This window comes from Cavia porcellus, unplaced genomic scaffold, assembly GCF_034190915.1.
Source record: "Cavia porcellus strain 051 isolate PalLab524CR breed Dunkin Hartley unplaced genomic scaffold, mCavPor4.1 scaffold_28, whole genome shotgun sequence".
NCBI lineage: Eukaryota > Metazoa > Chordata > Mammalia > Rodentia > Caviidae > Cavia > Cavia porcellus.
This window is the reverse complement of record NW_026947511.1, coordinates 51,801,524-51,823,453: the sequence shown is the minus strand read 5'-3', so window position 1 is coordinate 51,823,453 and position 21,930 is coordinate 51,801,524. Positions and strand designations below refer to the sequence as shown.

Genomic DNA, 21,930 nt, shown 5'->3' with positions numbered 1-21,930 from the left:
TGCTTTCCCTGGGCTCAGCAGGTGTTTCTTCAGCTCCCGCTCTATGCTGGGTCCTGTTTGGGGGATCCATTGGTGAAGGAGACAGAGTTCTCTGCCCTCCAGGTTTCAGCCCAGGGGAGCAGCAGAACAGGGCCGCGTGTTTTATGTGTATGTGTGTGGGGGGGGGGCAGGGTTACTATCGTGGGGGTCTGTTGAGAGCCTGGAAGGTGGTTGTGACCTGTGGAAGGTTCAGGAATTAGCCTTGCAGATGTCTGGGAGAAGAGTTCCCAGTACAGGGAACAACAGGGCACCCTGGGGCTGTGCGGGCTGACGCCTAAGCAGTGAGAGTGAAGCAACAGGACATGTGCGGCTCCTGGACACACTGGCCATGTTCCAGTGTTGACGGCCACACGTGGCCAGCACATTATAGGCCACTGCTGTGGTCACAGAAACTCCATTGGAAAATGGCCACACCTCATGGGCATTGCAAGAACTGGATTTCTCCTTGGAAGCGGGCACTCTACCCTTTGCAGGATTCTCCCCAGGCAGTGCCCACCTCCTGCCCACCTGTGTGAGCCTCATGCAAGGGAGGAGCAGGAGACAGGATACGACAAGCCCTGCCCCTGTCTAGGCTCGTGACACCCAGGAGGAGGAGCCATGGTCCCTAGCTCCTGCTGCCCCAGCTCCTGCCCTCCCTGCTGTCCCCACAAGGCCTGTCCAGGTCAGGGAAGCCCGGATACCATCTTTGGGTCACATCCTGAGCACTGGGGACCAGACTGAGAGTGGTTTGTTCTCTGCTTCTGCCGTCTTAGGGATTCAGATGTCCATCCCCTGACTTGTCTGGAGTACCTGTACCCTGGCCCCAGGAGGTCATTTGCTCATGGTGCCCACCAGGGCAGATCATGGACCTGGCTTTCTTTTTTTCCGATACCTGGGATTGAATTTGTGACCTTGCACTTGCCAGGCAGGCACTTATGCTGCTGAGCTAAATCCCCAGCAATGGATCTGGATTTCTGCCAGAGCCCTGAGCACCTCTGCAGGCTAAGTGTCCCAGGAGGGTTGGAGAGGAAGGTAGATTTCCATGTCTGCCCTCTTGGCCTTCTGTGCCCCTCTGCTTCGGGGATGGCTCTCACCTCCCCTGCTTCCCGAGTGGCTGGGGGCGGGCAGCCCGAGGTGGGCTCAGTGCTCCATGAAGGGAGCTGGGTGTGAGAGGTGCTCAGAGCTGAGGAGAAGCTTGGCAGCATCTTAAAGGTATGTGTCAGGATGGGACATCACATGCCTTCTACCCGCCTCACTGTGTGGCAGGCTCTGTGGCACCCGCAGCTTGGCCCAGGAGCCCCCCATGCAGGCCTGGGGCACAGGCGCGGGCAGGGTCTTCTCTGCAGCTGAGAACGGCATGGCTTGCAGGATGCGGGGCGGGAGGGAGTAAACCCGCCCTAGACTCACACCCGAGTGACCGTGTCCACACTGCCCACTCGCCTGGCCCAGGCAGGCTGCTCACACCTACGCCCCTGCTTGTCCCCAGCCCCCCGCCCTGCCCTCTGCCCTGCCTGCCCCTGTGGCCGTGGGCCAGGGCCTGCATGCTAGGGTGTCCCCCTGTCGGCGTCCCTGTGGGGTTCTGACTCCCTGGCCACCAGGCTTAGGTCGGGAGGGGTGAACTGGAAACCGTGTGCAGAGCAAGGCATGCACCTAGGGCCCGCCTCCATCACCTCTGTCAAGGTTGGAGCTCGGTCAGGATCCCAGTCAGGCTGTAGTCAGTGCCACTCGGGTGGCAGAGTGGGGCTGCAGGCTGGACAAGGCAGGGTTCACAACTCACTGACTTCACTCCGGGCTGCCTGAGGGCCTCGGGGAAGGCTGTTCCCACCTGCGTGCGTGCGTGCGTGGTGTTGAGACGCAGCGTCCCCTCCCCGACCACCGCTCAGTGCTGGGACAGCCAGGGGATTGGGCAGCTGGCTGGCCTTCCCTGCTGGCCCTGTGTGCGGACCCCTAATAGGGCCAGCCTCGGAGGTCAGCATGTTTATTGGTGCACAGGGACCTGGTAAGGATGGTCAGGGTGAGGTCACACGGGTTCAGCTGCCTCAGGCCTTGCAGGTGAGGTGGTGGCGGGGTCCCTGGTGATGGACGGTGACTCTGGCTCCTGATGGGAGGTGTAGGAGGAGGCAGAACTGGGGGCAGAGAGGTGGAGAGTGAGGCACGGAGGTCCCTCCCCAAGATGGTGAGGCCTGGATGACTCAGAGGGGCGACCCCACCCACCCGTCCTGAGAGCCACCTTTTGGAGCAGTTCTGGGAAGCTGGGGTGATGGGGGGCGCTGGCCTGCGGTGGCCCCTGCAGCTTTACTTGCAGAGTCAGGCTTGGCCCTGGGGATCCGAAAGTGTGGCTCAGGCCCTGGCAGGGACTGGGCGCCCGCTGCCTCCCCTGCCCCTTCCCTCACCGCGCAGGCCACGGAGCCCCCTTCTCGGCACTCACCTGTTCCTCTTGAGCTGGCCAGGAGGGCCAGGAGGAGAAGGAGGAGGGGCAATGGGCGCCCCATGGTGGACCCCCCAAGAGCTCTTTGGTGAGGGGATGACCCAGGTCCTCAGCACCGATGTTGGGAAAGGATTGGCAGCCGGACGGCCAGTTCTCCCCCAACAAGAGGCCCAGCCTGGGCTCCTGGGGAAAGTGGAGGCCCCAGGTCTACAGGCAGTGGGGAGAGGCCTGCCCCCCAGGGGAGGGAGGGCAAGCAGGACCAGGGCGGTGTCTCCTGCAGGTGCCCGCCTGACCCAGCCTGGTCTTCTTAGTGCCCCCGGGGGTTAATTATTAACTGCTTCACTTGCCATTGCTGCCACCAAAGAGCTGTGGAATGTGGGCCTGCAGGGAGGGCGGGTCAGGCCACACTTCCGCTCAGGCCCCAGCATCCTGCTGCCCAGTTCTAGCGGCTTTCTGAGTGAGGAGCCTGGCAGTGGGGAGCTCCAGCTCTGGGTGCTTCCTTTTAGTTGCTCTAAGGTGTCCTAGGTACTTAAAGACATCCCCCTCTTCCCCATCGAGGGCTGTCAGGCCCGCTGAAGGGCAGAGGGGGAAGGCAGGCATGCGGTGGGAGTGCGGGGCCCGGCTCACTGCGCGTTACACACCAGGAACCGCCAAGGGCATGCTGAGGTCATCCAGAGCGTTCAGAACCCAGCTGGTGTGGTGCTGGCCACGCAGGGTCACACTCCCAGACTGCTCACTGCAGGGCACGGGCCCTGCCTGCACCTGCGACAGGGACCCAGACACAGAGCCAGGAACAGAACAGAAGCTGAAAGCGAAGTGCAGGCAAGCGGGGAGAGCAGGGCGCTCTACAGCTCGTGGTGGCGCACCCAGGCTTGCTGGTGGCGCAGCAGGACCTTGGCGAAGGGAAATGGGCAGAAAGGACAGCAGAAGCAGGACCCACGAGACAGGGAGGGCACAGGAGCCGGGGGCCCAGTCTTCCCAAGGCAAGCATGGAGGGCCCCGCTCCTGGCTGGTTTCCCGTTCCTGGTGCACACAGCTGAGGTGGCCGCATGCTGGGCTCCTGACACACACTGCATGTTGGCCCTCACAGCAGCCCTCAGGGCATGTCGTAGAGCACCCCGCTTGCAGGTGGGATGTCAGATGTGGACCTCGAGGCTGGCTGAGAAGGGCCGCTGGGCCACGGCACCCTCAGCCCCGTGCTGAGCTTCAGGCCCATCTGCACTGCCTCTGAACATGACACGTGTCTTCCCTGGCCCCTCTCCTGGCCTCAGCCTTTCCCTGCCGAAGAACAGGAAGCCCCCAAAAACTGGCACTACCTGGATGAGCAGGCTGAGTCCAGCCTCCTGTTCTGCCCTGATGGTGCCTGGAGGTCAGGGTCTCCCAGGTTATTGGGACTGCCTGTGTCCTGGGGAGGCCTCAGACTCACTCCCCAGGCTGCCTAAGGTCAGGCCAGGACGGTCAGGTGATGTCGCCCTGCGGACGGTGATCTAGGGGGCTGACAGACACCAGGCCAGGCTGTTCCCACCACAGGCCCTCCAGATGAGATGAGAGCCGAGTGGGGGCCCAGGGCAGGGAAACTGCCAGCTTCCTGTGTCCAGCGGTCCAGCAGACCTCCCTGTGCGGAATCTCCCCTCTCTGGAGGGTCCTCAGGGGTCCTGGCTCCTCTGTTACCGGGAGCACTTCAGAGCCCCTCCACAGTGTGGGGTGCTGTTTCCTCCTGTGTCCCTCCCTGGAGAGCTCTTGGACTCCTCTTGGGGCTCGGGTGGGGCTCCTCGTGCTGAGTGGAACAGGATGCAGTGTCCTGGGGTTGGCAGGAGAGCCCTCCTCTCTGGTTTTCAGTGTTTGGCCTCTCTGGTGAGGTGGTTGGCGGGGGGCTTTTTTTTTTTTTTTTAACCTCCTTCAAGGTCATGAAAGTATTCTCTTTCTTCTGGAAGTTTTACCATTTTAGCTTTCAAATTTAAACCTATGATCTAGTCCAAATTAATTTTTGTGCTTGGAGTAAAGCAACAGTCAGGATTAATCATTTCCCTCTTCTGAAAATCCAGGTACTTCAAAAACCTTCCCTTCACGCCCCTCAGGCTGTGAGCAGTTGATTGAAAATCAGCCACACCGTGTGGGTCTCTGGGCTCTGTTCTGCCCTAGTTTTCTTGTGAGGCAGGCTCTCCAGGGTGGGTGTCCACTTCTAGTCCTCAGGCCTCAGCCCCACAAGGGCTGCCACAATAGACAGGCCTTTTCTTTTGAGTCGGCGGGCACCCCTGTGAGGAGAGCCCCCTGAGCACGCAGGCCCTTGCTCCTCACCACTGCCAGGCCCTGTGCTGTGCGTGACTCCTCGTGCTGTGCGCTGGACCTGCCGTCTCTGCTGCCACTGCTGAGCCACAAGCAGTGCGCTGTGCAGCGTGCGAGCCCAAGCGCGAGGATTTTGCCCTTAGAGTCTCGGGTCCACCGTCGGAATCCCGGTCCGCCCTCGGCCAAGCATGTGTCACAGGTTGCCTGTCTGTAAGACGTTGGCTGTGCCCAAGGTGCTGGGAGCAGGGCACACGCAGCTCCGCCACTCCATCACCTGTGCAGTCTGTCCCCGCGTCTCAGGGGCTTGGCCCTCAGGGTCCCTCTGCCCAGCCCAGCATCAGGTCTGCTCCCTGAAAGGTTTTCCTTTTCTCCTGGCAGAGACCTGCCTTCGTTCCCACTCTGTTCTCGGCTTCCCTCCCCTTCGGGCCTGGCTGGGGAGCTCTCTGCTCCCAACCCAGGTGCTCTGAGGGCTGAAAACGAAAGGAGGGAACAAAACAGGGACAATAGCTCGGGTCCCCTCAGTTGCAGCAACCGGATCCAGGGTGGGGAGGGGCTGGCCGGGGCTCAGAGGACAGGGGCCTCGGTGCTGAGGTCTCACTGGCTGGCAGCCCTGAAGGCTTGCGGGCCCCACTTCTTGAGTGTTGTCCCTCCCTCTGCTCCTCGCACACGGTCTGGGGAAGGGTCTGTCCCGGCCGGGCCACCCTCCCTCTGGTGGTGGCTGTCACAGCCTGGAGAATGCACTGGAAACCAAGCCTGTGAGCCCAGCCACTCGGAGGCCAAGGAGCCAGCCTGGGCAACGTGACAAGACCTGGCCTTGAACTAGGTGAACAGAGAGGACTGGGCAGGTCACCCAGGGCGTGTTGGGTTCAATTTCCAGCACAGGAGGGGGAAGTAAAAAGGAAGAAAGGAGAGAGGGAGACTGTGCCCTGCTGTGTGGGGCTGGAGGAGGTGACACTTGCTGTGCTTCAGCGAGGAGGAGGCGGGAGAAGGCGGCAGACATGAGGGTGAGGGGCGCAGAGAGGCCAGGCAGCGCCTAGAGGCAGCAAGTCGGCTCTGAGCTGTGCAACCCTGAGCCTCGAGCCCTGGCTCTGCCACTTCTGCTCCAGAGACTTTGTTCCAAACACGACTGTGAGCCCCACTGCCCACGTGCTGGGGGCCTGCTGGTCTCGGTTCATGGTGACCTGGTGACACGGGCTGCGATGGATGTGATCACCGCATCCTGGATGAAACACAAATGGTGGCCCCCACCTCAGAGGGCTGCGGGAGGGTTGGGGTGCTGTCTCTTTTTTTTTTTTTTTTTTTTTTTGTCTTTTTCCTTTTTATCAGTACTGAGGATCGAACTCACGACTGCCTGCTTGCAAGGCAGGCGCTTATGCTGCTGAGCTAAATCCCCAGCCCCTATGTGCTGTCTCTTCTTACCCAGAGCAAGATGCGTCTGAGCTGGGCAGCTGGGTTGCTGCAAGTCCTGGGAGAGTCGAGGGCCCGGCCTGTGGGTAACCCACCCTTCCCCCTGCCCAAGCACAAGCCCACACCCTGGGGGTGAGGCTGGGTGCCACTGTGGCTCTGGCCCCTGAGCTGTGCCGGAGGCTGCCACAATGCTTGGCACCAGACACAGGCCCAAGTGTCCTCTCTGTCTTCTTCAGAAGTGGCTCCTTTCCTCCCATCCCATTGCCTTGGTGGGCCCCTTCCTGCAGGTGGATTCCTGGTCCCCAAGGCAGATCCCTCTCTGTCTTCCGTGCAGGGGAGGGAGCCTGTTGGTGCTGAGTGTAGGAAAGTAGCCAGCATAAAAGGAGACGTGGAGAGGAAAATTGTGGCATTGTGGGTTCTTCTAGGTGTAGCTGTTTGGAGCCGGTGATTCTCCTGGCGGAGCTGGTCATGCCAACTCCCCGATGTGCACTCAGCTGTTATCATCGGAGGAGCTCTGGACCTTGTCACTGAGGATGGCTGCAGTTCACTTTGGGGGAGCTCTGTCCTTACGTGGAGCATCGCTTCCTGGCTCTGGAGGAGAAGATGTATGCTGTGCAATCCCCAGGGGAAGCTTGTCACGCTGGCTTCCTGATATGAACCCGGCTGTTCTCATTGTCAGAGGAGCTTGGGACCTCCTTGTTGCTGAGGACGACTGTGGTGCTTTTCAGGGGAGCCCTGGTTCTTTTTTTTTTTTTAATCAGTATCGGGTATCAAATTCACGACCACGTGCGTGCAAGGCAGGCGCTTATGCCGCTGAGCTAAATCCCCAGCCCAGGTTCCCATTTTGAGCAACACTTTTTGGCTTCTTTGTGGAACCCTCAGCCTAGCTCAGCTCCTTCACCCCAGTGACATAGACTTTCAAGCTTCCAGCGCAGATCCGTAAAACAGACTTACATGAGTCCTTGTTGTGGGTGCTAAGTCTCTAGTTGGACTTGTGGGAGGCATTGTCATGGGCTCTAGATCTTCAGCTGGACCCATGCAGGACATTGCTGTGGGATCTAGGCCCGTGGCTGGATTTTCTAGGTCTTTAGTGCTGTGGATAGATTTCCTGCACTTTCTTGTATTTAACTCTGGGTGACCATTATAAAATAATATCATAAATTCTGTGTCCTGTATGTAATTGTTCTCCTTGCAGCTCTGACTGCACAGGGCCGCTGCCCACCACAGAGTGGATGGCTGGGGTTCTGTCCGCTTGGCATCGAGCTCTCCCCTGCAGCTTTCTCAGCTCTGGCAGAGAGACCCAGATACTCATCCCTGGGAGCCTGTGCCACGTGTGGCGAGCTCTGCCCCTCGTCCACCACCCTCGAGAGGCTTCAGACAGAACCTTTGGCTGAGGGCACTTGGCCCCAGCCCTGCCCCAGTCCCCGAGACCCCCATTCTCTCTTCCAGCCCCATGCTACCCTCCTGAACCACTCTGGAGGAGCCATGGTCGAGATCCTTGCTCAGCAAAACGCACTCCTTTCCAGGCTTCCCTGCCACTGCATAGGGCAGGCATGTGGGCGCGTCTGGCCTCTGCCCGAGTCAGTGCCAGTGATGATGCCACACTCCCGAGCCGTGACTCATGCTGAGGTGCTGGCCCTCAGGACCGCCCCTCGGCCTTCACTTAGGATGACCCTGCTCTGCAGACGTCATCTCGGGCTGCTGCACCCAGGATGTTCTGCTCCATGCAGGCCAAGGATAAGGGGAGCGAGTGGGGGCTCATTTCCCCGCAGATATCCGTGCCCTTGGCCGCACTGACCCACTGTGCTGGCCGCTCCCACGTGGGCGCTGTTCCAAGCACTGTGTCGTCAAGCAGTGCCCTGCAGCCCGGTCCCAGCAGCAGCCTACCTCTCTGGCTGACTGAGTCACCCAGCATCCTCACTCAGAACCACAGCCCTGGTGGCTGGGGTCCCTGGTCAGAGGGAACAGGGGAACAGGGGAAAGGCTGACTCTGCTCCAAGTCCTTGTCCAGCTGCGAGAGGCAGCTGGCGGGCTGCCTGGCAGTGAGCAGCCGCTCTAGCCTGACCCCATGCAGCCTCCTTGATCTCCCTTTCTCGGAGTTGATGGGCAGCTGCCACCGCTGCTTGCCTAGCCCGGCCCCGCTGGGGCCAAGGGACTGCATGCCAGTATGATGAAAGGAACTGGGGTCCAGCCTGCAGAGCCCCGAGGTGTGGCCGCCCTCCTGCTGCCTCTGCTTGAGGCCCCTCTGGGAAGGGAGCTTTGGTGAGCCAGGTGCAGTCTCAGGTGCTGCATGGCAGTGGCCCGATGGCGGGTGGGTACCTGGATGTCTCCTCTCCATCATGGTACCAGAGCTGCAGCCCAACCAGAGAAAACAATGGCTGCTGTCTCCTTGAGGCCTGGGGTACGGGTGGGCGTCCTACCCTCCCTGCGCCAACCCCAGCCTCTGTCCATGGAGACCTGACTGTGTCCGAGGACTTGGGCCAGGGCAGGAAATGAAACAAGCAGAAGGGAGATGTGGGTGTTCCCAGCAAAGTGAGGTCTGCGGTTCCTTATTGGGGAGACAAATGGGGAGACTGAGCAGGAGCCCTGGTACAGGCCGTGCTCTCCACGGCACTCAGCTCTGTCCCCTTGCCTGGCTTCACTCCTGGGACATGAGTGGCCCAGGGGCCCTGGGCACGTCCCTCCTGCTCTTGTTACCGCCCGTGAGGCCCAGGGCTCCCCATGTCACCTCGCACCACGCCAGCACCTGTCTGAGTGCCATGGCCTGCGTGAGTGCGTCCTGCTCGCGCTCTCTCACCTGGTCCTGGCCACGGGCCCCACCCGGGTGGAGAGCCTGACCCTGTGTGAGTAGGGTGTGGAGACAGAACTGGCCCAAGCGGCCAGAACTGTGCTCCTTCCCACCCTCACCACCTCCCGCCAGAGCCCGGCCCTGCTGCAGGCCACAGCCCCTCCCTCGGGGCGGGGGCCAGAAACCTGCGCCTCCCCGTCCTCTCCCAGACCCACCCCTGCAGTGGCACCCAGGTCCTGGCTCTGTGACGCATCCACCATGGTCCCCGTTATCAGAGGGCCATTGGGGTGGGGCAGCTCCATTTGCTTAAGGCTTAGTCGTGAGGGCCCAGCCCCCATTACGTCAAACCTGGCCCATATAAGATGCGGGGTCCCCAGCCGTGGTCCGCATCAGCCACCCGGCCCGACATGGCTCAGCTGCCCCACAGCCTCTGTTCCGCGTTTGGCTTCCAGTGCTGCCTCGTCTTCCTTCTGGCTTCTTGGGCAGCAGGTAAGATGCCCTGAGGGGCAGAAGGGTTGCCATCTTGCCAGGATGGAGTCAGGGGGGCTTTTCCCTTGGATTTTTTGGGTTGGATGCCAGTGTCAGACACGAGTGAAGGGTAGCAGTGAGGGCTGCCTCGGGCAGTTGTCGAGGGTGTTCGCTGCTTGAGTTTGCCATCGAGGGGTCACTCAGGAGATGAAGGCCAGCCCCGGTGGTGATCCTTAGGATGTGGCTTGCTGGGCTGCCTCAGATTCGGGCACCTTCAGGTTTGCTTAGGGCACGGGTGGGTTGGTAACCCTAGGAGGCAGGGCAAGGCCCTGGCATAGGCTGAGTTATGGGTGCTCACGGTACTGCACCTGATCTCCCTCCTTTGTGCCCTGAGGTGGTCAGTGATACCCTGCCCTCCAGCTGAGGACACTCGGAGAAGTAAAGGGCTTGGCACAGGGGCTCACGGGGACACCACAGCCCGGCAACACCTGCTGCGTGGCTGGGAGCACGGGACAGGCTTCTGCCCAAGAGCCCCTCTCAGTGCGATCCTGGGTTCTGTCCTCTCTGCTGTTCATGGTCTGGACTCTAGGCTGCCTGCTGGCCAGCACCGTGGCCAGGGCCCCAGGTACTCAGAGGACCCCTGGCTGTGCACCGGGCACTGAACTGCACTAACTTCAAGGACCCGGGGTAGCTCTGCACGGGGTGCCCCCTCCCCATCCAGCAGGGCTTGGGACGCCCACCCTGGGATGAGATCCAGACCGTGAGCAAGGAGCCCCGCAGAGCCCATGCTGCCTTCTCACTCAGCTCAGAGGCAGATCTGGGGCTGGACCTGGGCAGAGATGTAGGACAGGGTAACCTGGGGGTCCAGTGATCTCGGGGTCTCTACAAGGACCTGTAAAGGGCTCAGCATCTCCACATCCACAAGGGCCAGCCAGGGGTGGCAGCTGGCAGGTGGGGCCGAGTGGTTTGGAGTCACTGTGGGCAGCGCCTTCTTCCAAAGTGTGGCGTAGGGAGATGGCAGAGACCTTGCCTAAGCTCGGTCTGGATCCAGTGGGGACAGGGTGGGACAGCGCTTCCCCGGCCTCCTGCGGCCCAGCGCCCCCAGCCACTTGGTCTCACCCTCCTTCTCTTCCCCTGGGGTTCCGGGCACCTCGGCCCCACTGCACACTGAGGAGGGGGATCGTGGAGGGCACAGGAGCTGCCCGAACGGTGGGGCAGAGGCAGGTCTGGGCTGGAGGGCAGGGTGAGGACAGCGTGCAGTGGGGAGGAGCCAAGAGGGGAAGGGAAGGGGGAGCCTGCAGAATCGAGACCTTCAGTGTAGTTTTGGGGGCCCACTGGCATTTGTCTCCAGCACCGCTCCATTAAGCTGCCAGTCCTGGCGCCCAGGGTTTGCAGCTCAGCCGCAGCCACAGATTCAGAAGCACAGGTGCAGAGCTGGGCAGAGGTGGGAACTGGCTGCTCCTGAGAGGGTTCGAGGGCCGTGCATTTTATTGAGGTTTCCATTACCAGATGGACGGAGCTCACTCTGGGAGCGGGTGTATCCACACCCGCTTCCCTCCTCCACACCCTCCTCTCCACAGCCCCTTCTCATCATGAAAGATCTGAGAATCCTGAAAGGACATTTTCGTACCACAGATGCTATTTAATCTCATTTCTTTGACAAGAGTAATGAATGTTCACCATGGAAACTGGAAAATAGAGAAGAGTCTTTCTGAATGCCCCGCTTGCCCCCGGGTGGTTGGTACATTTCCCTGCAGCCTTTGAGGTCAGCCTGTGATACACTGTGAGTTTAAGGGCAGCCCAAACTACACCGAGGGACCCTGTCTCAGGAAACAAAACAAAATAAAGCCCCACACAGTGAGTTCGTACTCACGGGCATTTTACCCAGTGTTGATCATCATCCTGTAAGGTACTGGGGAGTGAACCCAGGGCCTTTGCACTGAATTACACCCCCACTTTTCATGTCTTCTTTTTATTTTGAGACAGGGTCTTGCTAAGTTGCTAAAATACCTAGGCTATGCTTAAACTTATAATCCCTCCTGCCTCAGCCTCCCCGGAGTGCTGGGATTACAGACATGTGCCACTGTGCCCAGCTTGATTTCCCACCTTACTGCAAGTGGATTAAGCCACTTTATGGGGGGGGACCCAGAAACACCAGGAATGTTGTCTTGATGGGCTCCCTGACGGGGTCGCCAAGGTGCAAGCCACTTAGCAGATGATGTCTGCCTTTCAAACACACAAAGGGAGCCAGGGCAGAGGCCCGTGGAGTTGTACAGGTTTGATGATGTGAGATTTGTTTTCACTTTTAAATCCAGTTGGGCTAATTAGAGTGTCCCGTTAAGGCCACATTCTGCTTTTTGCTCCCCCTGCAAATACTTAAGTGGCCCCAATAGTTCTTTCCGGGTCTTTATCGCAGTAAGAGAAATGAAGCTCTCCTGACAACAGGCTCTTAGGGGGACAGAGCTGCACCAGGTGGATCCCCTGGGGAGAGAGAGGGTCTCTGGGCCCCTCACTGATTTAGCCTGGATTCTAAGCCCTGCCCACGAAATTCCCTGACTTCAGCTGCTGTCTCTGGCTCTGTGCTTCCGCAACTGCACCGCTCCTGAGTTCTGAGAGTTGATATCTGGGTCCAGCTCGTGAATGTGATTTTGGGGCTCCACAGCTGGCCCCCAGACCCAGCAGGACAGAACCCTTCTTCCAGACCATCGCGTGGCTTCCTCAGTCCCTTCACGAGGCCGCAGCTCAGGAAGCCACAGATTCCCTTGCACTGTGACTGTCAGCATGCGGCTGTCAGCGAGGCTTCCCCAGCGTTTCTGACAGCCTCGCATCCCTCCCTTGTGCAGTCAGTAAATGCCCCCGGGCCAGGTCCTGCTCTGGGTGATTTGTACTGGATACGCGGTGAAAATTCTTGCCGTGGCAGAAATCAAAGAGCCCTGAGGTAGTGAGGGCACGAGGGCAGAATGCATCGTGAGGGGTGCAGAGCCACTGACGACGGGCCGGGTCCAGTCCTGGCCCTGACGCTGCAAGAGAGACCAGCAGAAGTGCAGCCCTGGACCAGCTGCCTGCTGGCCACGCCCCTCGGCGGCCCCGCCTGTCCCTTGGCACGCTGAAGAGCACCTGGCAGGTTGTTAAACTGACTTTGTCAATTACTCCACCTCTTTTGTTTTTATCGTTGTTATCACTTTGTGAGACAGAGCCCTGCTCTAACTCCGGCTGTCCGTGAACTCACACGTAGCCCAGGCTGGTTTCAAACGCGTGGTGATGCTCCTGCCTCAGCCTTCCGAGTGCCGGGGTTACAATTACACACCACCACACTCTGCTACTATGCTTGTTTGAATTTCCTTGCCTTGCCTGAAAACTAGCGGTTCAGAACTCCTGCTGCGTGGGTGTGGGAAAAGGATGAAGCAAGCAGCGGCATCAACAGCACAGTGCAGGGCTTCTACGGCCACGTGCCTTTCCTCCCCCAGAGGCAGGACGGGTTGACGCGGGGCTAACTGTGGTCTGAGCCAGTGAGGCAGTGTGCCTGGGGCCCAGAGCACGAGTTCACATTTGGGCATCGCCTCCTGCTTGCTGGTCGCCCCTGAGGAGACCACTTAACCACTCTGACTCGTTTCCTCTCTCGTGAAGTTGGGAGAACAGTAGACACTTCTCAGCCACGATGGGCTCCTGTGAGAACTCAGTGAGCTGGTGTTTGTTCTCACCCAAGGCCCTGCCTGCCTCAGTGTCACTGCTCTGAAAGATTGGCTGTTTCTATTGCCGAGGGACTATGTACAGGTCATTTTCCTCCAAGAGACTCCAGTAAGGGGAAGTTGATAGTTTCTAAGGAGCCTTGTCTCTAGGGTGACAGTCACCCAAGAGGAGAATCCAGGAGAATATCTGTGAGGCAACCTACCAGGCACCTGGCAGTGTGTTAGCATTGCTACTGTAACAAAATGCCTGAGACAATCTACTTATAAAGAGGAAAGGTTGATTTCAGCTCATGCTTTTGGAAGGTAGAATCCATGAGAATTGGCACCACTGCTGTGGGCCCACGGAAGCCCATAATGCTGGTAGCCCATGGCAGAACAAAGCCATGGTCAGAAATAAACCAAATTTGGTGTCCCATTATCCCTTTCAACCTGGAGACATCCCACTAGTTTCCACCACTTGAAGGTTCCACCACTTTAAAACCCGAGCCCTCGGGGGACAGCCCAGATCTGCCGTGGCGCTTAGAGAGAGTGTCCAATAAGTGGCAGCTGTTAGTGGAAGGGGACAGAACCGGCAGAGTAGAGTGAAGGTCTGAGGATTTGGCCCTTCCCTGTCCCCCACGCTCTGCTCCCCTGAGGGACGGACGTGGCCTCTCTTTTGTCCTTGGCATCGTCTTGCCCCAGCCATATTTCTTTTGAGGCCTGTGTGCCCAGCCCTGCCCCTCCTTGCCAGCACAGAGGCGGGTGGGTCGTGGTTTCTCGTGACTGGGAACGGGTCCATTTTCTGGCTGCCACCTTGAGCTAACAGGAGCTGGAATGCCAGTTACATAACCCTGCAATCTCCCCACGTGTTGGCCGTCTCCTTCCTCTGGGCAGATATCAGCGCGTGGCCTGTGTGCCCTATCCAGTGTTTTCCCATGGAATTAAGGCCCGTATCTGTCTCTTAGTGGGGTGTTTCCCTCACACCCTGTCCTTAAACACAGGTAGCTCCTCCTAAGATCCCGCTGCCTCACTCAGGCCTGTCAGAACCTCCAAGGAGATACCTTTTCCTGTCGAGGGAGCCTCCTCCACCCGTCCCCAGAAGGCATTGGGTGTGAAGAACCTAGGGGAGAAACACACGGGTGGGGAGTCATCCTGTCTATTTCCCCTTCCTGACTAAATTTTACCACAAAAATGGAAGATGGCCGTCTCCCTCCCCACCATCCCCCATTTCTCTCCTCAGACTCCTCTCACAACTGCCGTCTACCTCATTTCTATAGAAAATTCTGCCAGAAGTCTTACCTCAGTCTCTCACACTATTACATTTGGGACGGAACTGGAATGCCACAGAACGATAGAGATTCTGGTATTTGTTCCGTTTCCTCTCAGCTCTGCCACGTCTTAAACCCTAAAGGAGCCCCTGCAGAGCAAAATGCCGGGCAATCCCTGCTCTCACAGCCTCACAATGTGATAGGCACGGGAGGAAGTTGATGTTGACAGGCACACGAACAACTGTAACAGTAAGGTGAAGGTACCAGGACAGAGTGATTAATAAAGGTATTTTTGAGCACCACGATGAAGCTACATCTTTTCTGCCTAGTGGAACCAGGGAAGATGCCAGAAGGACCTGAAATTGGGGGTTGAGGAGGAGGCATGGGAACAGAGGGAAGTAGATCTTTGCAGAAGGCGTGGTCTGAGAAAAAGTCTAGAAGCTGGAGGTAAAAATGGGGATTAGATGTTCTGGTATTCTGTGGCCACTGGCCAGGGAGGCGTATCTGGGAGAACCAAGGGACCACAGAGATGGAGGGGAGAGGGAAAGAACTTGGCCTGAAGATTCTTATTTGTCTCTCTCCCTGACCAGGTGCTCCATCTCAAGGACTTCAGAGAACTAGAGAATCTCCAACATCTCCTCACTTACCTGCCTTCACCCCAGGCCTTATCCACACTGCTCCCCCTGACCACACTGCCCTGCCTTCCAAACACAAGCCTTCAGATCCCCCCAAATCTACTGAAATCCAGAGATCGAAGCCCCGCTGTACCACCACACGCAGCCCCAGGCCCACTCCCAAGCCTACAGATAGTTCCAGAAGCACAGACAAGGAAAGCTCCGCAGCTCAGCACACAACGTCCCCCCCTTCTACACAGAACACCAGCAGCCACCAAAAGGAGTCAGTTATCCAGCAACAGCCCTCTAATCTGGACTTCACTAACAAACACAAAAGATCACCTACACAACAGCCCACCTCAGCACCCAAGAGGAAAACGACTTGTAAATCCATAACAAGGAAAACAGGAAAGACAACTACAACTGCCAGACCTGTGGAAAAGACGGCCACGAGTTTAAACAATACAACCATCACCTCACACAAGACTATGACTTGTAAATCCATAACAAGAAAGACAACTACAACTGCCAGACCTGTGGAAAAGACGGCCACGAGTTTAAATAATACAATCATCACCTCACACAAGACTACGATTGCTTCCCACAGCTCCATCAGTTCAGAGATCAATAGAAAGACCACATTTCCCCCAGAAAAAACCACACAAGCCACTGTGACATCAAAGAAAACTACAGAAAACCCAGAACAGTCAGATGGAACTGAAGGGAATAGGACTACAGTTGTCCCAGAGAACCCCCTCCCAAGGACTACAAAAGACATAACAGAGACAGCAGTCAGTGAGACCATGGGAGTCCACACAACATCGCTGGGACATGGAGGAAAGACTGTATCTGCCCACGAGCCCACAGGGGCCCACACCACAGCTGCACAACATGAAGGGGAGACCGTGTCAGCCCACGAGCCCACAGGGGCCCACACCACAGCTCCACAACATGAAGAGGAGACCGTGTCAGCCCACGAGCCCACAGGGGCCCACACCACAGCTTCACAACATGAAGGGGAGACCGTGTCAGCCCACGAGCCCACAGGGGCCCACACCACAGCTGCACAACATGAAGAGGAGACCGTGTCAGCCCACGAGCCCACAGGGGCCCACACCACAGCTTCACAACATGAAGAGGAGACCGTGTCAGCCCACGAGCCCACAGGGGCCCACACCACAGCTTCACAACATGAAGGAGAGACCGTGTCAGCCCACGAGCCCACAGGGGCCCACACCACAGCTCCACAACATGAAGAGGAGACCGTGTCAGCCCACGAGCCCACAGGGGCCCACACCACAGCTTCACAACATGAAGGAGAGACCGTGTCAGCCCACGAGCCCACAGGGGCCCACACCACAGCTGCACAACATGAAGAGGAGACCGTGTCAGCCCACGAGCCCACAGGGGCCCACACCACAGCTTCACAACATGAAGGGGAGACCGTGTCAGCCCACGAGCCCACAGGGGCCCACACCACAGCTGCACAACATGAAGAGGAGACCGTGTCAGCCCACGAGCCCACAGGGGCCCACACCACAGCTGCACAACATGAAGGGGAGACCGTGTCAGCCCACGAGCCCACAGGGGCCCACACCACAGCTCCACAACATGAAGGGGAGACCGTGTCTGCCCACGAGCCCACAAGGGCCCACACCACAGCTCCACAACATGAAGGGGAGACCGTGTCTGCCCACGAGTCCACAGGGGCCCACACCACAGCTCCACAACATGAAGGGGAGACCGTGTCTGCCCACGAGCCCACAAGGGCCCACACCACAGCTCCACAACATGAAGGGGAGACCGTGTCAGCCCACGAGCCCACAGGGGCCCACACCACAGCTTCACAACATGAAGAGGAGACCGTGTCAGCCCACGAGCCCACAGGGGCCCACACCACAGCTTCACAACATGAAGGAGAGACCGTGTCAGCCCACGAGCCCACAGGGGCCCACACCACAGCTGCACAACATGAAGAGGAGACCGTGTCAGCCCACGAGCCCACAGGGGCCCACACCACAGCTTCACAACATGAAGGAGAGACCGTGTCAGCCCACGAGCCCACAAGGGCCCACACCACAACTTCACAAAGTAAAGAAGAGACCGTGTCAGCCCACGAGCCCACAAGGGCCCACACCACAACTTCACAAAGTGAAGAAGAGACCGTGTCAGCCCATGAGCCCACAGGGGCCCACACCACAGCTGCACAACATGAAGGGGAGACCGTGTCAGCCCACGAGCCCACAGGGGCCCACACCACAACTTCACAAAGTGAAGAAGAGACCGTGTCAGCCCAGGAGCCCACAGGGGCCCACACCACAGCTGCACAACATGAAGAGGAGACCGTGTCAGCCCACGAGCCCACAGGGGCCCACACCACAGCTGCACAACATGAAGAGGAGACCGTGTCAGCCCACGGGCCCACAGGGGCTCACACCACAGCTCCACAACATAAAGGGGAGACCGTATCTGCCCACGAGCCCACAGGGGCCCACACCACAGCTGCACAACATGAAGAGGAGACTGTGTCAGCCCACGAGCCCACAAGGGCCCACACCACAACTTCACAAAGTGAAGAAGAGACCATGTCAGCCCACGAGCCCACAAGGGCCCACACCACAACTTCACAAAGTGAAGAAGAGACCGTGTCAGCCCACGGGCCCACAGGGGCTCACACCACAGCTCCACAACATGAAGGGGAGACCGTGTCTGCCCACGAGCCCACAAGGGCCCACACCACAGCTCCACAACATGAAGGGGAGACCGTGTCAGCCCACGAGCCCACAGGGGCCCACACCACAGCTGCACAACATGAAGGGGAGACCGTGTCAGCCCACGAGCCCACAGGGGCCCACACCACAGCTGCACAACATGAAGGGGAGACCGTGTCAGCCCACGAGCCCACAGGGGCCCACACCACAGCTTCACAACATGAAGGGGAGACCGTGTCAGCCCACGAGCCCACATGGGCCCACACCACAGCTGCACAACATGAAGCGGAGACCGTGTCAGCCCATGAGCCCACAGGGGCCCACACCACTGCTCCACAACATGAAGGGGAGACCGTGTCTGCCCACGAGCCCACAGAGGTCCACACCACAGCTCCACAACCTGAAGGGGAGACCGTGTCAGCCCACAAGCCCACAGGGGCACATACCACAGCTCCACAACGTGAAGAAGAGACCGTGTCTGCCCACGAGCCCACAGGGGCCCACACCACAGCACCAGAACATGGTGGAAAGACCACACTGACCCAGGAGACCACAGCAACCCAAACAACGCCTCCAGATCATGGAGAAAGGACTACATCAGGCCACAAGACAACACAAATCTTATCAAAGGCCACAGAACACCCAGAAGATGCCACATCAACCCCAGAGAAAACCACAATAGTTTCCAAAACTCCCATAGTATATCCAAAGACCACACTGACCACTGAGACCACAGAAATCCTCATCAAATCTACCAAAACCCCAGAAAAAACATCAGCAGCAATCACAGAGACAGCAAGGCACACAGCCAAGACCACAGGAGGCAAACAGATCTCTGTCACCTCTCCTTACTTAAAGGGAACCAAGGTCACCCATCAAGCTTCTGTTGGTCCTTTGACTATATCTGGAATGGACCGGAATCATACCACATCAGAAGCCCCAGGCAACCAGAGTCCTCCTCAGTACAATGACAGCGCCTCACAGTTGGGCACTCAGACTGGGGAGCCGGAGGGATCAGGCTCCTTCCCCGCCTGGGCCATAGTGATTGTGGTCCTGCTGGCCCTGATTCTCCTGTTGCTGTTCATTGGTCTGATCCTGGTAAGGGACGGAGACACGAACCCGTGACCAGGGAGCAGGGGTTGGAGGGAGGAAATTCTGTGTCTGGGAAGAGGTGGCGGAGGTGGGACTTGGGGTGACCATCAAGGGAAGAGACAGCGAACACAACAAAATGTGAAGGCTGGATTTGGGGAGAAGGCTGGGGCTGAGACCAGAGGGGTGAAAGAGAGAACATTGGAGGGCTGGAGCAAGAGTTGCGGGTGTGAGAGGGCCGAGGGGTGCCGAGGACAGCAGGAGGTTGGGGGGCTGGAGACAAGATCTGGGCCTACGAAACTGGGGCTGGGGCTGGACGAGGGGCAGAGCTTTGGACGGAGACTTGGGACAGAGGAGCTGAGACACAGTGGGGCGAGGAGAGCAGGCCACACAGCAGATGACGGTTCTCATCCCTCCCTCTCACCCCAACCTCAGGTCTTCTGCCTGACCCCACGGCGCCGTGCGCTGACCCACAGTCCCGAGGACAGCGGCCTCCAGGACGAGGAGGGCCCCAATTCCTACCCGGTCTACCTGATGGAGCAGCAGAATTTGGGCTGGGGACAGCTCCCTTCCCCACAGTGATCTTCCAGGAGGTGCCCAGCCCAGCCCTCCAGACTCAGCCTTCCCGGATGGGGCATTAGACCCGCAGTCCCCGTTCCTGGACATGGCAACATGGCGCGGTGTTAGCCCAGCGTCAGCCTGGCTCTTAGCTGAGGAACCAGTGGAAGATGAGAGATCACTGAGAAGGATGCGAGTTTCGGAGAAACAGAAGGAATAAAGAACACACACAAATGTGCACCCCAGTGAGAGAGAAGCCAATGCACGGCGGGCGGGCGGGTGAGGCCTCCAAGTGCAGGCTGAGCTGAGAAGTGGAGAGAATGCAGACAGGGCTCCCTGGCTCTGGGGCTTTTGTCTTCCAGAGCTTAAGACTTGTCTCTGGGTGCCCAGGATCCTCGCCTTTCCTTCTTTAATGAAACCAAGCCAAGCCCGGTCTAAGCAGGATCGAGGCAGAAAAGAGGATTCCCGGTGCGTCTGCTGTTCCCTGGAGGAAGGGGATCCCGGACGATCAGTACCCGTCCTCAGGGGTCCTCGCTCCCACGTCCCCAGCTCTCCGAGTGTCAGGCTGGGTTCCCTGCTGGCTCTGAGCAGCGACGTCTCCCCAGCCAGCCCTTGTGGTCCCAGGCCTCCCGATGACGGTGGCCCACACTCATGGTGCTGTTCCCGAAGCCAGGCCACGTGTCTTTTCCAGTCTTCCTGCTCCCCGTACCTTCGCCCCAGGCTCCAGGTCCCCACGTCCCCTCTGCCCGTGCTGTTCAGGTTTCCTAGGCGGCGCCCTGGCCCCTGTGACCCAACAAGTGGAGAGGAAAGGACTGAACATGTCCTTCTGTTGGATTTTTTAAAAATAAAGTGCATCTTATTTATAAAGCACGGGCTCAGGCGATGACTGCTTCTGGCTCTGGCCGGGGGCAGGAGGGCGGCAGGGGTGGGGGGACCCGCTGCACTTCTGTGTCCCCCTTCAGGCCGTACATGCTCGCCAGCTCTTCCGTGTGGTCATGGAAGGAGGGATGCGTTGTACAGTCCTAAGTGCCTCACAGCGCCTGTTGGAGTGCCCACTGAGGACACAGAGATGCATACGACATGGTTCCTGTCTGAGACGTGAACACGGGAGGATTAAAGTGAAGTAACCAGAACAGGCCCCACGGATGTCCTACCCTGAATAACGCATGCCTATCCCTGAACCCGGTATTTTTGGGGTGCTTCTGTAGCCAGGTCTGTGAGAGGACAGCCCCACCCTGCAGCTACCCACACTCATACAGTGGTCCCAGCAGACCCCTGCCAGCCACCCTCACAGCCTCAGGGTGCACTCTTAGGCTGGCACCGCCACAGACAAGCAGGGCCTGGTGCCACACAGCCCTTCCAGCCCCGACCCCAGTGTGAATCCAGGAGCAGAGCCGCTGGTCTTCTACCCTGGGCGTCCCCAGGTGTGGAAAGCAGGGCGCCTATCCCAGCCTGATGGCAGTATCTCTAGGTTCTCTGGCTCTGGCTGGCCTCCCTCGGGCCACGGTTTCTCTGTGTCTCCTGGGGACAGAGTCCATCTCCCAAAGGAGATGCCAAGGCACCAGTGTGACCCCACACGAGTAACCGGGGGGCCCACCACTGGGCACGGGAGGCCTCAGGGTCTTGGGTGAGCGCCAAGGAGCCTGAGAGGAGTGGAGGGCCTGGCCTGGCTTTGCTGTCTGGGCAGAGGGTGACCTAGCATGGTCACTGTGGGAGCTGCAGAGACCCTGGTCCTGGCCTTTAGCTGTTGATTTTCCTGATTCTAGACTTAATTTTTAAAATGAGAAACCAGCCAGCAACCAGCAATGAAAACCCAAAGGTGCCTCTGCCCCCTAGAGTCCTAAATCCTACTTCCCTGCAGGCACCAAGATGGAGCCCTAGGGACAGACGCAGGAGGCAGGGACCTCTTCCTACCCACGGGACGCCCCCTTTGCTGATTATCATGGGAAACCCAGGGGAGACCACTAACCAAGCCCTGGGCCCTCACTTGTTAGGGACAATTACTCATGAGGTGGAGAAGGAGCCTCTTTGCGCTCTGCCTCTGGTCCCCACCCAGCCCGGTGGTCACCACCCCAGCAGGGCCAGGAGGCCAGGGCTCAGTTTCAGGGTCCTTGCCTCCACCCGGAGGACAACCCGGATTTCCCTGCATCCAAGATTCCTGGCTCTTTTGAAACCACAACAGACCCCACGTCAGCATCCCCAAACCTGCACTGGACTCTCGGGTCCACTCCACCCGACTCAGGCTCCTCTGCACAGCCCTCAAAGCCTCGTCCCCATATAATCCTAGGTGGCGCCTTCTCCCAGGCAGACATCAGTGTTCTGAGAGAGACACCTGCCCAGGGTTGCTCGGTTGACCCCACGCAGGAGAGGGTGTTGTGACGCTCCTTCCAGAGCTGTTTAAGGGCTACATTTGCATCTGAGACACCCCGGAAGCACTTCAGGAAGATTTCTAATGCTTAAAGTAGCTGTCACCTGCCGGTCCACGGGCTGCAGTAGAGGAGTTGTGTTGGGCAGGGGGAACTTGACTGGGAGCCATGGGAATCCTTCAGCCAAGCCTTCCTCCAAATCTCGTGGGTGAGCAGGAGCCTTGCTCACGATGTGGAGAGCCTGGAGGGCAAACCTCTGTC

At 58.7% G+C, this 21,930-nt stretch overlaps 2 protein-coding genes across 2 annotated transcripts; one reads left to right on the top strand and one right to left on the bottom strand.

The window, feature by feature from the left end:
* Window positions 1–1,920: 1,920 nt before the first annotated feature.
* Sfta2 (surfactant associated 2) lies at window positions 1,921–2,749 on the bottom strand. The gene is made up of 3 exons (XM_003473766.5): window positions 2,447–2,749; window positions 2,249–2,337; window positions 1,921–2,144 (listed from the first exon to the last, which is right to left on the bottom strand). The coding sequence occupies exons 1-3, from the start codon at window positions 2,508–2,510 to the stop codon at window positions 2,058–2,060; spliced, it is 240 nt and encodes a 79-aa protein (XP_003473814.2). The 5' UTR covers window positions 2,511–2,749; the 3' UTR covers window positions 1,921–2,057.
* Window positions 2,750–9,163: 6,414 nt separating this feature from the next.
* On the top strand, window positions 9,164–20,163 carry Mucl3 (mucin like 3). The gene is made up of 3 exons (XM_013156620.2): window positions 9,164–9,416; window positions 14,922–18,754; window positions 19,181–20,163. Exons 1-3 carry the CDS (start codon window positions 9,290–9,292, stop codon window positions 19,325–19,327), a joined length of 4,107 nt encoding a protein of 1,368 aa, XP_013012074.2. The 5' UTR covers window positions 9,164–9,289; the 3' UTR covers window positions 19,328–20,163.
* Window positions 20,164–21,930: the final 1,767 nt, after the last annotated feature.